The sequence below is a fragment of the Pocillopora damicornis genome, chromosome 12 (genome assembly GCF_964200805.1).
Source record: "Pocillopora damicornis chromosome 12, jaPocDami1.2, whole genome shotgun sequence".
NCBI lineage: Eukaryota > Metazoa > Cnidaria > Anthozoa > Scleractinia > Pocilloporidae > Pocillopora > Pocillopora damicornis.
Window position 1 is genome coordinate 14,584,401 of NC_142681.1, and position 17,471 is coordinate 14,601,871.

General features: G+C 36.7%; 1 protein-coding gene and 1 long non-coding RNA gene across 3 annotated transcripts; one reads left to right on the forward strand and one right to left on the reverse strand.

Annotated features, from left to right (window-relative positions):
- The first annotated feature begins 307 nt into the window (after positions 1–307).
- Positions 308–6,943, forward strand: LOC149036655 (uncharacterized). 2 transcript variants are annotated; one of them, XR_016181540.1, is made up of 4 exons: positions 308–594; positions 5,062–5,126; positions 5,488–5,553; positions 6,558–6,943. It is a non-coding gene; the product is annotated as an uncharacterized LOC149036655 (long non-coding RNA). The 2 variants fall into 2 exon arrangements; XR_016181541.1 differs by lacking the exon at positions 5,488–5,553 and having other exon boundaries at positions 423–594.
- A 2,461-nt stretch (positions 6,944–9,404) lies between these two features.
- On the reverse strand, positions 9,405–17,323 carry LOC113666250 (uncharacterized). Its single transcript, XM_027182010.2, has 9 exons — positions 17,064–17,323; positions 16,349–16,432; positions 16,122–16,199; positions 15,346–15,393; positions 14,604–14,653; positions 14,141–14,219; positions 12,749–12,877; positions 11,562–11,765; positions 9,405–10,795 (listed from the first exon to the last, which is right to left on the reverse strand). Exons 1-9 carry the CDS (start codon positions 17,256–17,258, stop codon positions 10,376–10,378), a joined length of 1,287 nt encoding a protein of 428 aa, XP_027037811.2. The 5' UTR covers positions 17,259–17,323; the 3' UTR covers positions 9,405–10,375.
- Positions 17,324–17,471: the final 148 nt, after the last annotated feature.

Sequence of the window (17,471 nt, forward strand, 5' to 3'; positions counted from 1 at the left end):
ATGTGACCTATCTTAGGAAGTGCGAGGCAATGGAACAATCAGGTGACTAATACACCGGGAAGTTTTTTTTTGTATTTGAAATAACTTCTGTTTTTCAATTTAGCTATCAGATCGCACGAACAGAGCCGCACAATTAAACGACGTGAGCAAAGTACACTTCCTCACACCTCGTGATTATAAATTCTCAATACCATGCACAAGACCTTTCCAATTTTGATACCTTCCCAGCATGCACTGGGCTCCTATTTGCGAAGAAGGGTCCAGACTCTCCCGTCCGACTTAACTTATTCGGCAATTTATCTCCTATATTTCTTATTACTTATCTTGCTCCAGACATATATATGTATATATAAATGTCTAACGTAGCTGGGCTGATAAGATTCTGCCTTCTAGAGGCCGATAACAAGAGTCACAATGGATAACTGGCAAGGAGGCACGCCAAACTGCTTTCACTTGTCTTCCTTACCAAGCCGCGTAAACATTTTCTTGAACTACGCTATTTACGCTCATTGGCGCAAAATCAATTGAGAAGAACTAGTTCGCTGGAGACTGTTGTGACTTGTACTTTAATGGGGTCAGGAGTCAAGCAGAGAGGTAAGTCTATTAATATTTGTCAAGAAAGTGGTTTTCCTGCGACAAAAAATTATTGGTTACACTTTTCCAGGCATTTAAATTCTTCAAGAATCACCATAGATAGTCGTGGCTTCTTCCGCCAGATCAGATATTTTGACTTTCTCGTGGCCAGGCATTGCTTTAGAGTTTTTAATAGCTGGTTCTTTCTTGTAAAAACAAAGAATAAGGTTTTTAAGAATGCAGAGCATGTGCAAGTCTCGGAAATCTAGAATAGCCGTGTCTTCTGCCATAGGTCTTGATACTTCTGGATTTTTGTGTGTTTTTTTCGGAGCAACTTCAGAAAAACCGGCCACTCATTTACATGTCATTGAATAAGAGTAGCGTCTATTGTGTTATGCCTCGATCCTCAAAGCCTCTCGACACATATAAGTGAGGCGGACCAAAGTGGCCGGGTATTCTGAAGTTTAGCTTAGTCGTGCCTTCTTCAGCCAGAGACTTTTACTTATTCTTGCCAAGGCATTTCTTAACATTTTGAGAAACTGGGTTTTTCTTGTACAGACGTAACTAAGTTTTCCGATAATACAGAGCATGCGTTAGTCTCTGAAGTCCAGAATAGCTGTGTCTTCTTTTGCTGTAGATCTTGTTATTTCTTGATTTTCTTATTTTTTTGTGTAGCATTTTATTCTTTTTTTCTAAAGCTGCCTTCAAGGTCAGGGTGTGAGCCTTTAATATGGTCATGTCTTCTTTAGCCAGATACTTTTTCTTGCCCTTGGCCAGGCATTTCTTTATATTTTTCAATAGCTGTGTCTTTCTTATGAAAAACAAAGACTATGTTTATGAAGAATACAGTGCATGTGCTAGTCTCTGAAGTATAGAACAGCTGTGTCTTCTTCTGCTGTACATCCTGATCTTCTCCATATGTTTTTTTTTCTGATAAAAGCTGCCTTTGTGGTCAGGGTGTTGGCCTTTTGTATGATAAGCTGAATTATGTCGAAAATCTCTTTTGTTTTCAAATTTCAAGTCACAATTTTTCTCTTTCTCTTTCCTCTTTGTATTCTTTTTGTATTCACACGCAGTTTGTATGATTTAAATTAGCCAATCAGCTCAAAGAACTCTAACCTTGACATTGGAAAACTGACATGGACATTTTTCACAGAGTTTTCATTTGCGGAAATTTGTTTCCTCTTTGTCTGAAATTTTAGGAAGTCTTGTAATTCTTATTTTAGCCAAATATTGTAGTTCATTTAACAAGTTTAAAACATATTTTTGAATGGAATTTGGACTCTAGCCTCTTTTCTCGTAAATTGATTTTTTACAGGGTGTAGGCCTTTTTTATGATAAGGTGAATTATTTGCACATTTTAATTGGATTTTACTTATGTTCTATTGACCCCAGGACCCCAAGGAGTGACAAGCACCAAATTTCTCTTCTTACTATCACCCCTGATTCAAACAATAAGGTCACACAATTTGAGGAAATGATCACCAACTAACGGAACTTTTGATTGCTAAAAAAATTCTCCTTGGCAGCACCTAAGAAAATATGTAGGGAACAGTATGGAGAATATGCATCATGATTACTGTGGAGTCTCTGTGGCAAAGTGGTAGAGCATCGTAATGCGGAATCCAAAGGTCTGAGCTTTGATTCCTCATGGGGACTCAGAATTTTTTCTTTGTCCCATGCTCAGGTCAAGAGGAAAAAAACATCTTTCTCTATTTCTTTACTGAGCTCAAAATTCACCATCTCTCTTATTTCTATCTACAAACATTACACTTTCAACATTGCTGATCCTAGCAGTATGCAGGACATGTGTTGTATGAACTTCGTAATTGACCTTGCTCACCGTGGAGTCTCTGTGGCTCAGTGGTAGAGCATCAGAGCGTAGAATGTAAAGGTCTGAGGTTTGATTCCAAATGGGGACTCAGAATTTTTTCTTTGTCCCACACTTGTGACAAGACAAAAAAACATCTTTGTCTATGCATCGTGATGTTAGAGTGTGATGTTAGGGTGTAAAGGGTTAAAGGGCAGATACAAAGATGTTGCCACCATTAACATCTTTCTTATTTTATCATATAAAATGGACTCCATGTTGTTGTGGGTCCGTACAATGATAGATCACAGAAGATGTCATAATGTGCTAAGAGCATCTGTGCCATTTTTTGCTCTTACCACATTTTGATAGCATCTGTGATCTATTACTGAACAGGCGCACAGCAACATAGAATTAATTTGTTAAACAGGGAGTGGAATTAATCTTTGTGCCCAAATTACTCCAAATTTTTGTTTCCACTACCCTGGAAATCTGTACATTTTTTTCTGTCTTTTTGGAGACCTTCACTTACCGTTGGCCAGGCATTTCTTGAAAGTCCAAGATTGCAGGATCTTGTTCAGCCACACTTGGAACAGGCTTTTCCTTATAATCCATGATGGTAGAGTCTTGTTCAGCCACATTTGGAACAGTCATTTCCTTAAAGTCCAAGATTGCAGGATCTTGTTCAGCCACACTCGGGACAGGCTTTTCTTTATAATCCAAGATGACAGGGTCTTGTTCAGCCATGTTTGGAACAGGCATTTCTCTATAGGTTAAACTGACTGGATCTTTTTCAGCCGCACTTTGTGACTTAGTTTCTTCTTTTCTTCTTTGCTTTCTTGGTTTTCTCTTTTTCTTGATCTTGGACTTTTTCTTATACCCATGGTCTTCTTCACCCACACTTGGGGTTGGACCTTTTTCGGTTGTACTTGGGTCAGGACTTTCAGCTGTTTGATCTTTGTTGGTTGCGCTCTGGCCAGGACTTCCAGCTTCTTGATCTTTTTCAGTTACACTTGAGCCAGGACTTTCAGCTTTCTGATCTTTTTCAGTTACACTTGAGCCAGGAATTTCAGCTTTCTGATCTTTTTTGGTTGCACTTGGGCCAGGACTTTCACCTTCTTTATTGTTGTCGGTTGCACACTGGCCAGGACTGTCAGCATTTTTGTCTTCTTCAGTTACACTTGAGTCAGTACTTTCAGCTGTTTGAACCTTGTCACCTACAGTCGGGCTAAGACTTTTCACCTTTTGATCTTTTTCAGTTACACTTGAGGCAGTACTTTCAGCTGTTTGATCCTTGTCGCCTACAGCTGGGCTAAGACTTTCAACTTTTAGACCTTTTCCAGTTACACTTGAGTCAGGGCTTTCAGCTGTTTGTACCTTGTCACCTACAGTTGGGCTAAGACTTTCAACTTTTAGACCTTTTCCAGTTACAATTGAGTCAGGGCTTTCAGCTGTTTGAACCTTGTCACTTACAGTTGGGCTAAGACTTTCAACTTTTAGATCTTTTTCAGTTACACTTGAGTCAGTGCTTTCAGCTGTTTGTACCTTGTCACCTACAGTTGGGCTAAGACTTTTGACTTTTGGATCTTTTTCAGTTACACTTGAGGCAGTACTTTCAGCTGTTTGAACCTTGTCACCTACAGTCGGGCTAAGACTTTTCACCTTTTGATCTTTTTCAGTTACACTTGAGGCAGTGCTTTCAGCTGTTTGATCCTTGTCACCTACAGTTGGGCTAAGACTTTCAACTTTTAGACCTTTTCCAGTTACACTTGAGTCAGGGCTTTCAGCTGTTTGAACCTTGTCACTTACAGTTGGGCTAAGACTTTCAACTTTTAGATCTTTTTCAGTTACACTTGAGTCAGTGCTTTCAGCTGTTTGTACCTTGTCACCTACAGTTGGGCTAAGACTTTCGACTTTTGGATCTTTTCCAGTTACACTTGAAGCAGTGCTTTCAGCTGTTTGATCCTTGTCACCAACAGTTAGGCCAAGAATTTCGACTTTTCGATCTTTTTCATTTACACTTGAGTTAGGACTTTCAGCTGTTTGATCCTTGTCACCTACAGTTGGGTTAGGACTTTTGACTTTTTGATCTTTTTTGGTTACACTTGAGTCGGGACTTTCAGCTGTTTGATCCTTGTCACCAACAGTTGGGCTAGGACTTTTGACTTTTTGATCTTTTTCAGGTACACTTGAGCCAGGACTTTCAGCTGTTTGATCCTTGTCACCTACAGTCGGGCTAGGACTTTCAACTTCTTGATCTTTTTCAGGTACACTTGAGCCAGGACTTTCAGCTGTTTGATCCTTGTCACCTACAGTCGGGCTAGGACTTTCAACTTCTTGATCTTTTTCAGTTACACTGGAGTCAGGATTTTCAGCTGTTTGATCCTTGTCACCTACAGTTGGGCCAAGACGTTGAACTTTTTTATCTTTTTTGGTTACACGTGAGTCAATACTTTCAGCTGTTTGATCCTTGTCACTTACAGTTGGGCCAAGACTTTGGACTTTTTCATTTTTTTCGGTTACACTTGAGCCAGGACTTTCATCTTTATGATCTTTTTTGGTTGCACTTGAGTCAGGACTTTCATCTTTTTGATATCTGTCACCTACAGTTGGGCCAGGACTTTCAGTTTTTTTATCTTTTTCTGACTTTTTTTCTTCTTTTCTTCTTTGCTTTCTAGGTTTTATCTTTTTCTTGATCTTGGACCTTTTCTTATACTCATGGTCTTCTTCAACCACACTTGGGGTAGGACTTCCAACTTTTTTACCTTTTTTGGTTGCACTTGAGCTAGGACTTTCAGTTTTTTGACCGTTTTTGGTTCCACTTGGGCCGGGACTTCCAGCCTTTTTATCTTTTTTGGTTGCACTCTTGCGAGCACTTTCAGCTTTATGATCTTTGTCACCTACACTTGGGCCAGGACTTTCAACATCTTTATCTTTGTCAGTTACACTGGAGCCAGGAATTTTCTTTTGATTTGGACGAGTTTTATGTTTGTCAGTTGCACTTGCGCCAGGAATTTTCTTTCGATTTGGAGAAATTTGATCTTTGTCAGTTATTCTTGGGTCAGGAATTTTTTTGTGATTTTGAAAAGTTTTATCTTTGTCAGTTATACTTGGGCCAGGGTTTTCCTTTTGACTGTTTGAAACTTCATTTTTCACAGCCACACTACAAGGTAAAGAAATTAATTGTTTTAATTCACCCTAGCCTGCTAGCATTCCCTCCCCCCCTCTCCTGCTATTTCCCTCACATCCCTTTTCTCCCCCAACCAACTCAACCCTTCCCTTCACTCCCAACATCTCCCATCTCCTCTCTCCTCCCTTTCTCCCCTACCCTGCCCTCCCCTCACATCCTCTCTCTTCTTCTTCACTCCCCCCCCTCTCGTGTAAATTGTTGAGTCCAAATTGTATAATTTTGCTGCGTGAACTTTCGCATTTTTTTCAAACACCCATAAGTAACGCAAAAAGTGCATGCGTGTTTTTTTTTTTTTTTTGAAGCATTAGGGAAAGTCAGTGTATTGAAAGAAAATCTTTGCTTTCTTTCTACGTCACTGAGCGTAGAGAAAGAAGGGACGAATATCTAGAGCTCAGAATTGCATTTTCCCCATCAGCGTTTTTTCCCCGAGATTTAAAATTTGGTCATTCAATGACGGATTCTGTTCAGAATGTATTTCTTTGTTTTCAAAATGCCAACCATCGTAATAGTTCTGGAATTTCGAGTTACTTTTTCGAGATACTTTTTAGCACAAGATCGGCCCGTTCGACAAGAAGAAAATATACGTTTTTCCGTCGCAACATCGTTACATTTTTTACCAGTTTCGCGCCCTACCTTTCTTCTCTTTTAAAATATCCAAAAAATATTAACGCATGTAAAGCTTCTATGAAGGTGCGCCAAAATGTTACCATCGGCATTTTGACGCTTACTTTCCTCACGGAAAAATGGATCTCCTCTGATTTAACGTCATAATCAGATTATTTTCATAAGCGCGCATTCGAACGATTTTGCGCCAGCGATGACAAGAAGTCGGAGATAACCGAAATTTTGCCCTCACGCAACCGTGATTGCATAGCTTTAAACAAAATTGTTATTTTCCAAGCTGTTTTATTCACGCTAGGTCAACAACCCGAGTTAAAAGTTTATAGTTGGACTCTTTTTAATACATATTGTTTTCTTTTCCAGGCCCCCACCTGGTACGCGGCCGTGTTTTATCAGCGGTTGGTCTCTGTGGAGACTGCCAGATTTAGTGAAATCCATGGTAACGGATCAAAACAAATGGAAAAACGGGATTTCAGGTCGCCAAAAGTGCGGGGCATTTGACCTGCGCTCCTTAGCTTGTCGAGTGAGCAACCCTTAGATCGCCTAGTGCTAAGACAAAAAAAGTCGACAACCCGAGACTACATGGGGCAAAAAAGCACCTATGTATGATTAAAGAAGATTTATCAGCGAACACTTGTGCATTAAACTCGCTAAATTAAAATTTTTTTACATAGATTTGTCTTTCGCCAACTAATGTAAAAATTCAAATAAATTTAAATAAAGCTAAGATCTACTTTTTAAAAGAAAAACTTCAGTTGTGAAGACGTAACACTTTTTTTTATCGATGAGCTATAAGAGCTTGACTAGTTTTGTCTCGTAAGTGCCTTTTTTCTGTTGACGACTTATGTCAAGACACGATTAGACGGAGCAAAAAAAAAAAGACATGGCGAAGTAGAACTTCACTCTCTGATGGCCTTGTAAGTGTATGGAATGTTCAATGCGAATGGAGGCAGTATAATACTGTAGAGACCTTCCTCTTCCGTTTTGCATTTCTATCGCTCACTTTGGAGGGTGTGGAGAGAATAAAAACTGAAAAAACGGCAACAAGTAAATCTAAACAATCACGCGAACGTTTTCAAGTTAAATGGCTTTCATTTTCCATCAATGAAAATACACCATCAAGCGGACTGACGAGTCAAGAGACTGCAAAATGTCGCCATCTGAGTTTTCAAAACATAGTTTAACTATTTCTAAACTGACAGTGCGATTGGCTTGAAGTGCAATTGGCCACCAGCCCCAGAACCAACGACAGGCGTTATTTACAGAAACATCTTTTGAAAGAAACGGGCTACAAAGAATGTTCGAACAAGCACTGTCAGGCTGAGCTATCCTTTGTGTTGCATGTCAAGCTTTGTTAGTTTTTATGCTCTGTACTAGTGCAAACTCAAATTTCCCTCTGATTTTTTTCTCACCAACGCTTTAAGACAATGGCGCGATCATTGCGCTGGCTTCTTTATTATAATTGGCTGCATTCATCGCATGATGGTTTGATTCTCACTTTCAATTGGTTTAGTTCGGCGGGTTAAAATGCAAGTTGAGATGCGTCACCACGCTCGACAAAGTTGAAAAATTTGGCTTTGAATCCCATCCATATTGGAAATTGTATCGATTTTGCCTTTTATGGATCTAGTTACGGTTTTAACGACACTGAATACTAAAGGAAAGAAATATGGATTATTTTTCAAAGTAAGTAAAATCAGCTGTTTTGTTTGAATCGAGGGTTGGTTCACTACAACTGATTTTGAATAGAGGCGCACGTTGGTCTGGTGGATTATAGTTGAAAAACAAAATTACTGAAATTTCCAGTTTTCTTTTCTACTGTTGTTGAATTTTATGTTGATGTACAATCAGGTGTCTTCCGTTTTAGTTGGGTTACAAATTTTTCATCTAGTTTCCTCAACAAATCTGAAAAAAATCGTGCGAGTTATGAAAGATTTGCGGGTATGCTCTGAGAAGAGATTTGTAATCATCTGCAAAATGATACAAATCCAAATTTTACCTTAAGTTTTTTTTTTTATACTTGTCTGTCAAAATGATCCCAATGACCCTGTATATTGTAGATTTATACTCAAGATTGTGATTGGACCAACAACAGGTGATGCTGGAGTGCTGAAAAATTTCTACTATTTCTCAACCTTCCCTGGATCTTGTGTACTTAAGGTATCTGTCGTGACATTCCCTTTAAGACAATACTCTTCTTACCTGTTTTGCTCTCAATTAAGATATTCATAGCTTTCCTTCTTAAGCTCTTGACCCATTCATACAGAAAAATATCCTTCATTTGAATCTCTTGTGAGGTGACAAGCATCTTATAGTAAATCTTCATCTTCTGCTGGGATGTCCAGCCACTGGGATTTCTTTTTGCTTGTTACATAGTAATTTCTTCAGTGAGAATCGCTTGGAAGGTGATGTCGGCCTAATAAATAAGTGTCTTCTGGTACATTTTCAACTTCTGTAGCCAAACCTATTAGCATGTTCATGTGCTATATACCATAGCATGTGAATTTGACACAATAACTTGATGTTGTGATACTACTCCTAGGTGTAGAGTTCTCAAACTTTTGCAAACTCAAGGAGAAATTATTTCTTCAGCAGATTGTTTAAAAAATGTGATAGCTATGATTCAAACTCGTTATCAACAAATGGGACTCCTGCTTCATGGTTGTTCAACTTTGTAATCACTTGTATGATTACAGACCAAATGGGACTCCACTCACTCCCACTACCATTATTAAATAACTTAGAATTGGGAAATTATTTTCCTCAAACAGCTAAAATGATTACATGGCGAAATATGTTAATATAGCCACCACACGATTAACAATTTAGTGATCAAAAATACGTACGAAATGTAATAGTTGCCCTCACTACCTTTGCAACGGACCAAGAGTGCATGTGCAGCTTCCTTCCTTCAACTACACACAAAGTCCGTACTATACATGACAGAGGCTTGTTTTTTTTATGGCCATGAAAAAAAGACCGGGTCCGTAACTAACAATAGCGACCTCAAACTGAGTTAGTATGTATGTTATTAGTTCCCGTACATTCCCACTTTGATCGTTTCCACACATTAAAACAAACATTTTTTCTCATATTCTCCAATATTTTGTTGTAAAAGAGGGTGTACAATGACCTTAAAACTCAGCAATTCTCCCTTTATGGTAGTTAGCACTACCACAAATTGTACAACAACCAGAGATAAAACAGTTCTTGGAAAAAAATTTTTTTTTTTAATCAAACTAAATCTTCAACAAAGTTTGTATTTTGTACGTATTTTCTGTTTACCGTGAAACGATTTACAGCAGTAGTTTATGTTTCACACAGCTTACCTTGTATACCTTCAAAAAAACACATTGTATAAGTAGGCTGTTTAGACCCATTCCAAACTACAATGGGGAAGTTTTACATAAAATGGTGCTAGTAAGCAAACAATTTCATATGAAAAGTTGTCCATAATGTTAATATCATAATTATCACTGATTGAATGTTTCCTAAACCTTCAAAAGTACAATTTTCCCAACCATTATGAAAGCCTAAAGAATATAATTACTTTTTTGCATGGACCCATCCTTTATTTATGTATCAGTATGCAACTTTAAACAAATTGAATAGAAAATATTACACCATACCAAAGCAATCCCAAAATGGATCTCAGAATTTATATAAAAATAGCCAACATACTTCAAATGTATGCACACCAGGAGTAAAAATGAACAATTGTTCACCAAAATGTAGGTGCAAAGTGGTAGATATTTACTAAGCTGCACAATAAATATCCAGCACTTTCACCCCAACATTGTTTTGTTATATATCACACAAAACCCCAAAAGTCAGTTTATTTCTGTAAATATAGCAAAAGATGGTTGCAAATTAAATTGTTGACCTACAATTTTGTCTCTTTGGCTGTTGGGAGGTGAACAGTACTAGTTAATCTCTTCTAAATCAGCCAATCAGCACATGCCAAAAGAACTATTCACATGTGAGGTATATACTTATTATCAATAATAATATATCAAAAGTGCATTGAATATTGGGGTATCTAGATCTATGTAAACAGAGAAAGTATAATGATTCTTATAAGATTTTTGGCTTACTTAAGACCCTTAATTATGTTACATGTGACTAAATACCTTCTGATGTCCACTAAAAGGAACTTATTATCAAATAAATAAATTTTTGTATTAAATGTCATCTTCAAATTCTTCAGGTATTGCGCTCAATAAACGAGAATACCCTGCTGTCCTTTTATTTGGAGGTGTTCTTGATTTCCATCGAAGGCCTCTTGCTTTCATGAAACTAAACTTTGTGTTACTGTTATAATCATCTAGTGTCCACCAGTGATCTCTGTTTTGCCATGGCCTGGTGTAGAATAATACGCCACCAAGGACCAGACATAAAAATATTACACTTCCCAGAGCCCATGCTGCATTCGATGTATCAAATTTGTGGTTGCTTGTCACCCTCTCATTCACTATCACAAACTCTTCTGTGTTTTGTATCGAGATAGATCCTGGACTACTTTGCCTCTCATTTTCTTGAGATGCATCTTGCTCTATGCCACTTGTGGATTGACTCTCTCCTTTGCGTGACTTGATCATTGACTAATAAGAAAAAACCAAAAAAACAAAAAACAGTACATACAAAGCTTTTTTAATAATTCCAGTCATCCTGGAATACTCTAAATACAGAGTGCAAGACTCTCAGGTAAAAATCCTTCATTGACACATGTGCATGGTACCTTTAGGTATTAGTGGAGAGCTTCACAATTGGACCCCTAAGAGTGATTAGCATCTAATTTCTCCTTATGATATCTCACTTGATTCAAACATTAAGGTCACAAGAATCAAGGAAGTGATCATTAACTTGAGAAGCTGTTACACACATCCTCCTTGTCAGCAACTTAGGAATTGTACAGAGGAAAGAATGGCTCGAACGCCTGTATTTACAGTAATCAAGGGTGTCAGTAACAATTTCTCATCACCAGCAAGTAAACCCTAACCCTTGTTTACTATCCTAAGTCTCAATTGCAATCTTTGAAGAGAAGGAGGTAAATTTTTGCCATGCTTTATTTTGCAATTTTTTGTTCCCATTGGAACTTGTTTCTAGGTACTAAGGACAATTCACAAAATTTTAAAAAACCCAAAACCCACAAAATTTTCATGGTGCAGAGTTGGAAGCATTTGATAGTGTAGTTGGATCCTCCAAGTGAAATAAGTACTGAGAAGGACAGTAGTAGTTACTGATGGCTCACTAAGGCTGTTGTAAGGTTACTGGTAGTCACTTCAACTGACAACAGTCCTCCGTAGAATTACTGCACAATCAAACATCACTCCCATGTTCAAAGCTGAATCACTGAAATCTGCTTACATTCATGTCATCAGGACAGAGGAGAGTGTCATGCTTATCTGAAACTGTTTCAGCTTGACTCTTAATTCCGTCTTTATATTGCCCATTTTCTGTTACATGAGTAGCAGGGCCCTTCATGGCCTTTTGCTTGATCCACTCTTTTCCTTTTTCAATATCTACTTCTGATGATGAATAAAAGCAGCTCCATGCTACCATGACAATTGGCTGAAACAAACACAACACCAAATAAGACAAACTAATTCTCGAATTTCTAGGCCAATTTTCTCAAATTCAGGAATCAAATATTGCATTAATGAATAGCCCAATACTGCAAGTACCTCTCCAAGTTTCCTTGTTATGAAGTTGTAGGGAGTATCTTGTCTCTTTCTTGACAAGATCCTAATCCATCAAAGATTACCCAGGGTATTAAATCAGGAATGCATTTGAAAAGAAAGAAACTTTGAGGGTAAAACATCAGCCGAGAAATTATAAAATAAACTGATTCCTTCTAAGCCTCACTGGGTCACAAACATGTCTTTTACCATTCACTATCCAGCACACCAACCAATAAATAAAATTAAGTACTAAATTTTGTCTATTTGCAAGCTTATCCCCATTTCTGTATCATTTCTATAAGAAAATAGGAGTATTGCTACTCTTCCAAGAATTGGATGTTAGTCTATTGCAGGGTTTTTTCCCCCTACACATGCATATCATTGTGCCTCCTTACCAGTTAGCTGGTAACCATTTATTTACACTCTTGGGTGGAAAGAGGCACTGTGGGAGGAAATTTTCTTTTTCTTGCCCAATAACACAACATAATGACCTGACCAAATCTTGCTCTTAGACCCAGACCATGTCAACCATACATACAACAATTGCAGATATGGGGTTCTGGGTAATGTTCACATAGTTATTCTATTCTTGCATAAAATGTCTGTTGAATCTCTCAACCCTTTAACTCCCAGATCGAATTTGTAATTCTCCTTACTGTCAACCATACATTTCTTATGTTAGTTCGGAGAATTTAGTATTGGATCAACTACTTATTCCCAAATTGATATTTTTCTTTATTCTCATCACTAATATGGTTCATATTGTATTGATATTTTAAGGAAAAATTCTTTCTTGGTCACTCATGGGAGAAAGGTTAACAAAGGAGTTACTCTCTAATTTACTGAACACCAATAACAAATTTGACCACTCACCTTGCATGGATTTAGTCTCTCATAAGGTGTAATAACATGCCGTTGTAGACAACTGGTTGCCAATTTACGTAGCTTCATTTTTTGCTCTGTACTGGCACATGGGTGGTAAAGGAATGCTACTCCCCCATGCTACAAGTAAAAATAGTGCCACCACCTCATTAGAGTCAAACTCCCAAGATCTAATTAGATATTCTCCCTGCTAACTTCCTTACATTTTCATGTTTTGTGTCTGTGGATTTAACCCTCTAATTAACTTTGTAAAGCCCTTAAATTGTAACCTCTGCACTGTGTGAAACCAAACCTTGTTTCGATCAGTGAGAGCCAAATCATCAAACATTTTCAACTTTTCAATCATCATGATTCCCCAAGATTTTTTCTTTCAGGAAGGAGATTGCAAGCTTGTTTCTTCAACTGTTGGAGAGTAATATCCTCCTTTTCAGTATTATCCACTAAAATTTACCACCTGTAGTAATTCTTATTACTGTCTAAAGGCACTTGGAATTCAGGAAATATCAAATGGAATTAATGGTGGCCATTAATTCAACAATCTGACTGAGTGATGTTGGGCAAATGATGTGTCAGCAGCTCATTGGCCAAAAAAATTTATAGTCATTGAATGTGCATTTATGGCTTTTATGAGGGCTGGAAATCCTTGTAAATCATCTTAGTTTAAATAATATACTCTAACAAAGTCCCAGTTCATTGACAATGCCTGTAACAACAAGCAATTGAGCAATTCTCTCAAAATTTTAACCTAAAACATCACATCATTTGAAAAATATTATTTCCCCAAATTTGGCCAGTTACTGCATTTCCTCAAATAAGCTCCTGCCCTCAAAAAAGCACCCATCCACTGGGCAATAATTTCAAACAAGTGCACCCCTCAAATAACACCCCCCTGTCTTCCTCACTTTCTTAAATAGTCAGGATGTAAGGGGAACCTGTTTATATTGCCACTTTACAACTTTTGGGGCCTCAAAAAAGAATAGTTTCTCTTCCATTTGAGCTATTTCTATCTCCATGTGCTTGAAGAGTTCCTCTATATAGGTTATCTGATCTTTTGATCTTTGTTCTATTGCTGTGCTAACTTAATAAGTGCCCCCCTAAATCGAGTGCACGTGTTCCATTAAGCACTTCCCCTAAGACCAAAATTTTAAATTAGCCCCCAGGTGCTTGTTTAAGGAAATATGGCACATGAAGGATTATATTGATGTTCGAAATTTTACACTATAGTGAAAACTCTTATTTATTAAAGTGGGCAAAACACTCACAAAACCGAACCAAATGGCACAAATTCAAAATACCTCTTTCCATTTATTTCATTACCCATATCCGAAGCAACTGATACTTTCATAAATTTGAGAACTATTTATTATAGGTGCTTATACATACCAAAACAACACTTAACCATAATGACTTGGGAAGATACTTGTACTCTCCGTACTTGGGTCTTGTTTTATACCTCTTGTCACTAGTAAAAATAAACCATATATTACACCATTCAGATGTTTGTTGTTTATATGGATATAGAATGGAAAAGAAACAGAAATTTATTTCAAACAATATCAGTCTACCAGAACAATGCCCAATTTGCTACAGTATGATGAAAACTGTGAAAAGAAACACTTGCCAAACTTGTTGAGTAAGTTTGCAAAATGTCAGTTTCAAACCAGACATTTATTAATACAATTTATCTGTTTCTTGTTTCCTCTTCCCTTTGTTGAATTATTTTTCTCTCATTTTGAATACAGTAACAAGAAAGGAAACAGTTGCTACAGAAGTGAACAGTATTATTTTCTTGGCAAACTAATTTTTAATTTTTTTTTTCAAAAATAAAGATGTGATCAGAGCCCACCTGAGGTCCTTGTATTGGCAATGCAATGGATCACCCACACAGATGAAGGGCTGGAAATTTAACAATAAATATTTATTACTGACATAGATATTGATGAAAAGCCAGAATTTATCTTGTTTCAAAAATATTGTATCTTTAGCACACAGTGAGTATACCATCTACATTTTCACAGTGGATGTCAACATTGTCATGGTAACCTAACTTTACCAACATCATAAATTTACTTTTCAAGAAGAGTTTTTTCACTCTACTGTACATGAAAAAACTATGCGCTTCTGATTGGCTGAAAACAAATGCAATCTCATGTAACATGAGTACAAAGTTGTAACATGAGTGCTAATTACAAATAGCGCATGTGCGCTGCAAAAACTTACATTTGCCTTGATTTTCTGTGATGTTTTTCATGTACATTATTAGCAAGTAAGAACATTGTTTCTCACGCAATTTGGTGCAATAAGCACTTATACATCTTTTGATGACTACAAATCGCACTTGCCACTAGCCCTACAGGCTCATGCATGCAATCTTATTGTCTTTTTGAAAATTTACTTGTGCTTACTAACACCAAATTGCACTTGAAATCATGTTATTACCTACATATATAACACCACAAAAGTTGTCTTCAATTTTTTTGTTTGGAAAGAAAGGCATTTTTTAACTTATTTTAAGGTCAGAACTTGAGGTTACAGCAGCATTTCTGCAAGTTAAGTTTAAAAGCAGGTATTATCTAGTCTATACTTACATCATTATAATTGTAACACATTGCTGTTGTGACGTTATCATCTGTTTCCTGTGTAAAATAAAATTTAATTAGGAGATATCCTAAGAGTAATGCAATGCTATTTTAAATTTCTCCTTAACACTTTGTTAAAGATCTTAACCAGAAAGAAGAGTTTCCAATGCAATATTTTTAAAAGGATAGAGCCAATGCTCTATTCTTAACAATCAATATATACTTTTTACTAACTGACTTCCAGGTCTGTACTGTAAGTTACAGACCAAGTTTTTTTGGCTTGGATTTATGACCTAAGTGTGAGGTGCATGGGCCATAAATCCGAGCAAAACAAAAAACAAGGTTATTAAGTAACTTACAGTACTGATTGAAAAAATGAGGTCAGTAAGATATTGGTTATATTTCTGGGTTCAAATAGAAGGGGAAGATTTCATTTCAAACAAATATTTGACTTAAGTGGGCTGTACAGTGAAATATGACCCACTACATGGATAAATCATAGTGCGCACATACTAACTGAGAGATATAGAAATTACTAGTAACAATTATTCACCAAAGCGGAGGTAAATAGTTGTTTAAGTATACACCAAACAAGTACTAAACAAATAGTTAAATTCTTTCAAAACACCAAAGAAATGGACAGAAATTAAATTTCTGATGCATATTTTTGTCTCTTTGGAACTTAATCTGTCATATGTGATGTCTGCATAATTTTGTCACCTTTTACTAGAGTAGATTTATAATAAAAAGTAAGAAATGCATGAGTAACAAAATATATGCTGTACCTGTGGTGTCGAAGGGAAACCACTACAATTCCAATCAAAATTTTTTACATCATCAAATGTTAGCTCAGGCAAATTGTCCTACATCATGAAAAAAAACACATTTAAATCGTAAGTAGAAGTCTCACTTGATAATACCAAAAATATACCAAAAATATACCAAAAATATACCAAAAATATACAGAAAACTAAATGCATTAGGTCTTGGAGACACGTTCATAAATAACTACCATTGGAGAGGAAGACTTTTCAGAGCAACTCCAATTCATTACTTTTTTCTTGTACTGCTCAATTGAGAGTTTTCCATCGTCATCCTAAAAAAAACAATCCAGAGGTTATAATTAAATTTAACACGAACTTTGAGCTCAAAGGTGGAAGCAGCGATTGCAATAATACAACGTGTATACTACGTTTCGTTTTCATTTTGTCATTGACTTGAATTCTTTCAATGAAGTAATTTTTACGTAATTCATAACCACGAAGCCAAGTACACTTATACCTCTGTTAGAAAAGAGACGTACAAAATTTGCAAAATAAATGTGCACGCACGCTTTTAATATTTTCATGCACAAACACTTTTCTGTTTCATAATTAATAGATTTAAGTATTCTAAAATCTGAGAAAAAAAAAGGAATTAAAAAGCCCTTGATATCAAACTTAAATTAAAAAACTTAACGAGTGTATCTTCAACGTATATTTGGAAGCTTACATCGAAATCAAAGCTTATTGTTCCACCACTCTATCGTGAATTGACAGAGTTGCAACGTAATTTGGCATCTATTTAAACAGTCACTCCCTTTATTAGGAAAGTTCTGGGAAATAATTTTAAAATTGAAAGCTTTCTCGCAATACATAAATCGTAATTTTACTTTAAAAACTTTTCGGCCTTATCAAACCGACAAAATACCAAATAAGAAACTCAGCATGTAATTTTAATAGCCTCACCTTCGCTGTGTCACCTGTGGCCGTTCTATCGGTGGGTCGTCCGGTCGAAATGGATTCTTTGTAACTACTTTTTGTGGTTAGCTCTAGCTCTTCAGATAACCTTCTTTTCGGTAAATAATCGAAATTGAGGAGAATTATTAAAACAACAATTGTGATACCTAAAATAACATAACCTGTACATTTCCACGAAGCCATGTTCTCGAAATATGCATACTACCACTACCTCCCAACAACGGCTTCTGGCCTCAAGAGACTGGGTTGAGGGAATAGCTTACAACAAATGATAATCCCTAAGGAAAAAAGGTTCTTTGTCCGGGAGGGGGTGGAATGGCAAAAGCCTTCTGTTCTGAGGGTATTTCTTAGCAAGTATGATATGAAACAAATTCTCCTTCATTTCGTCCAACTAAA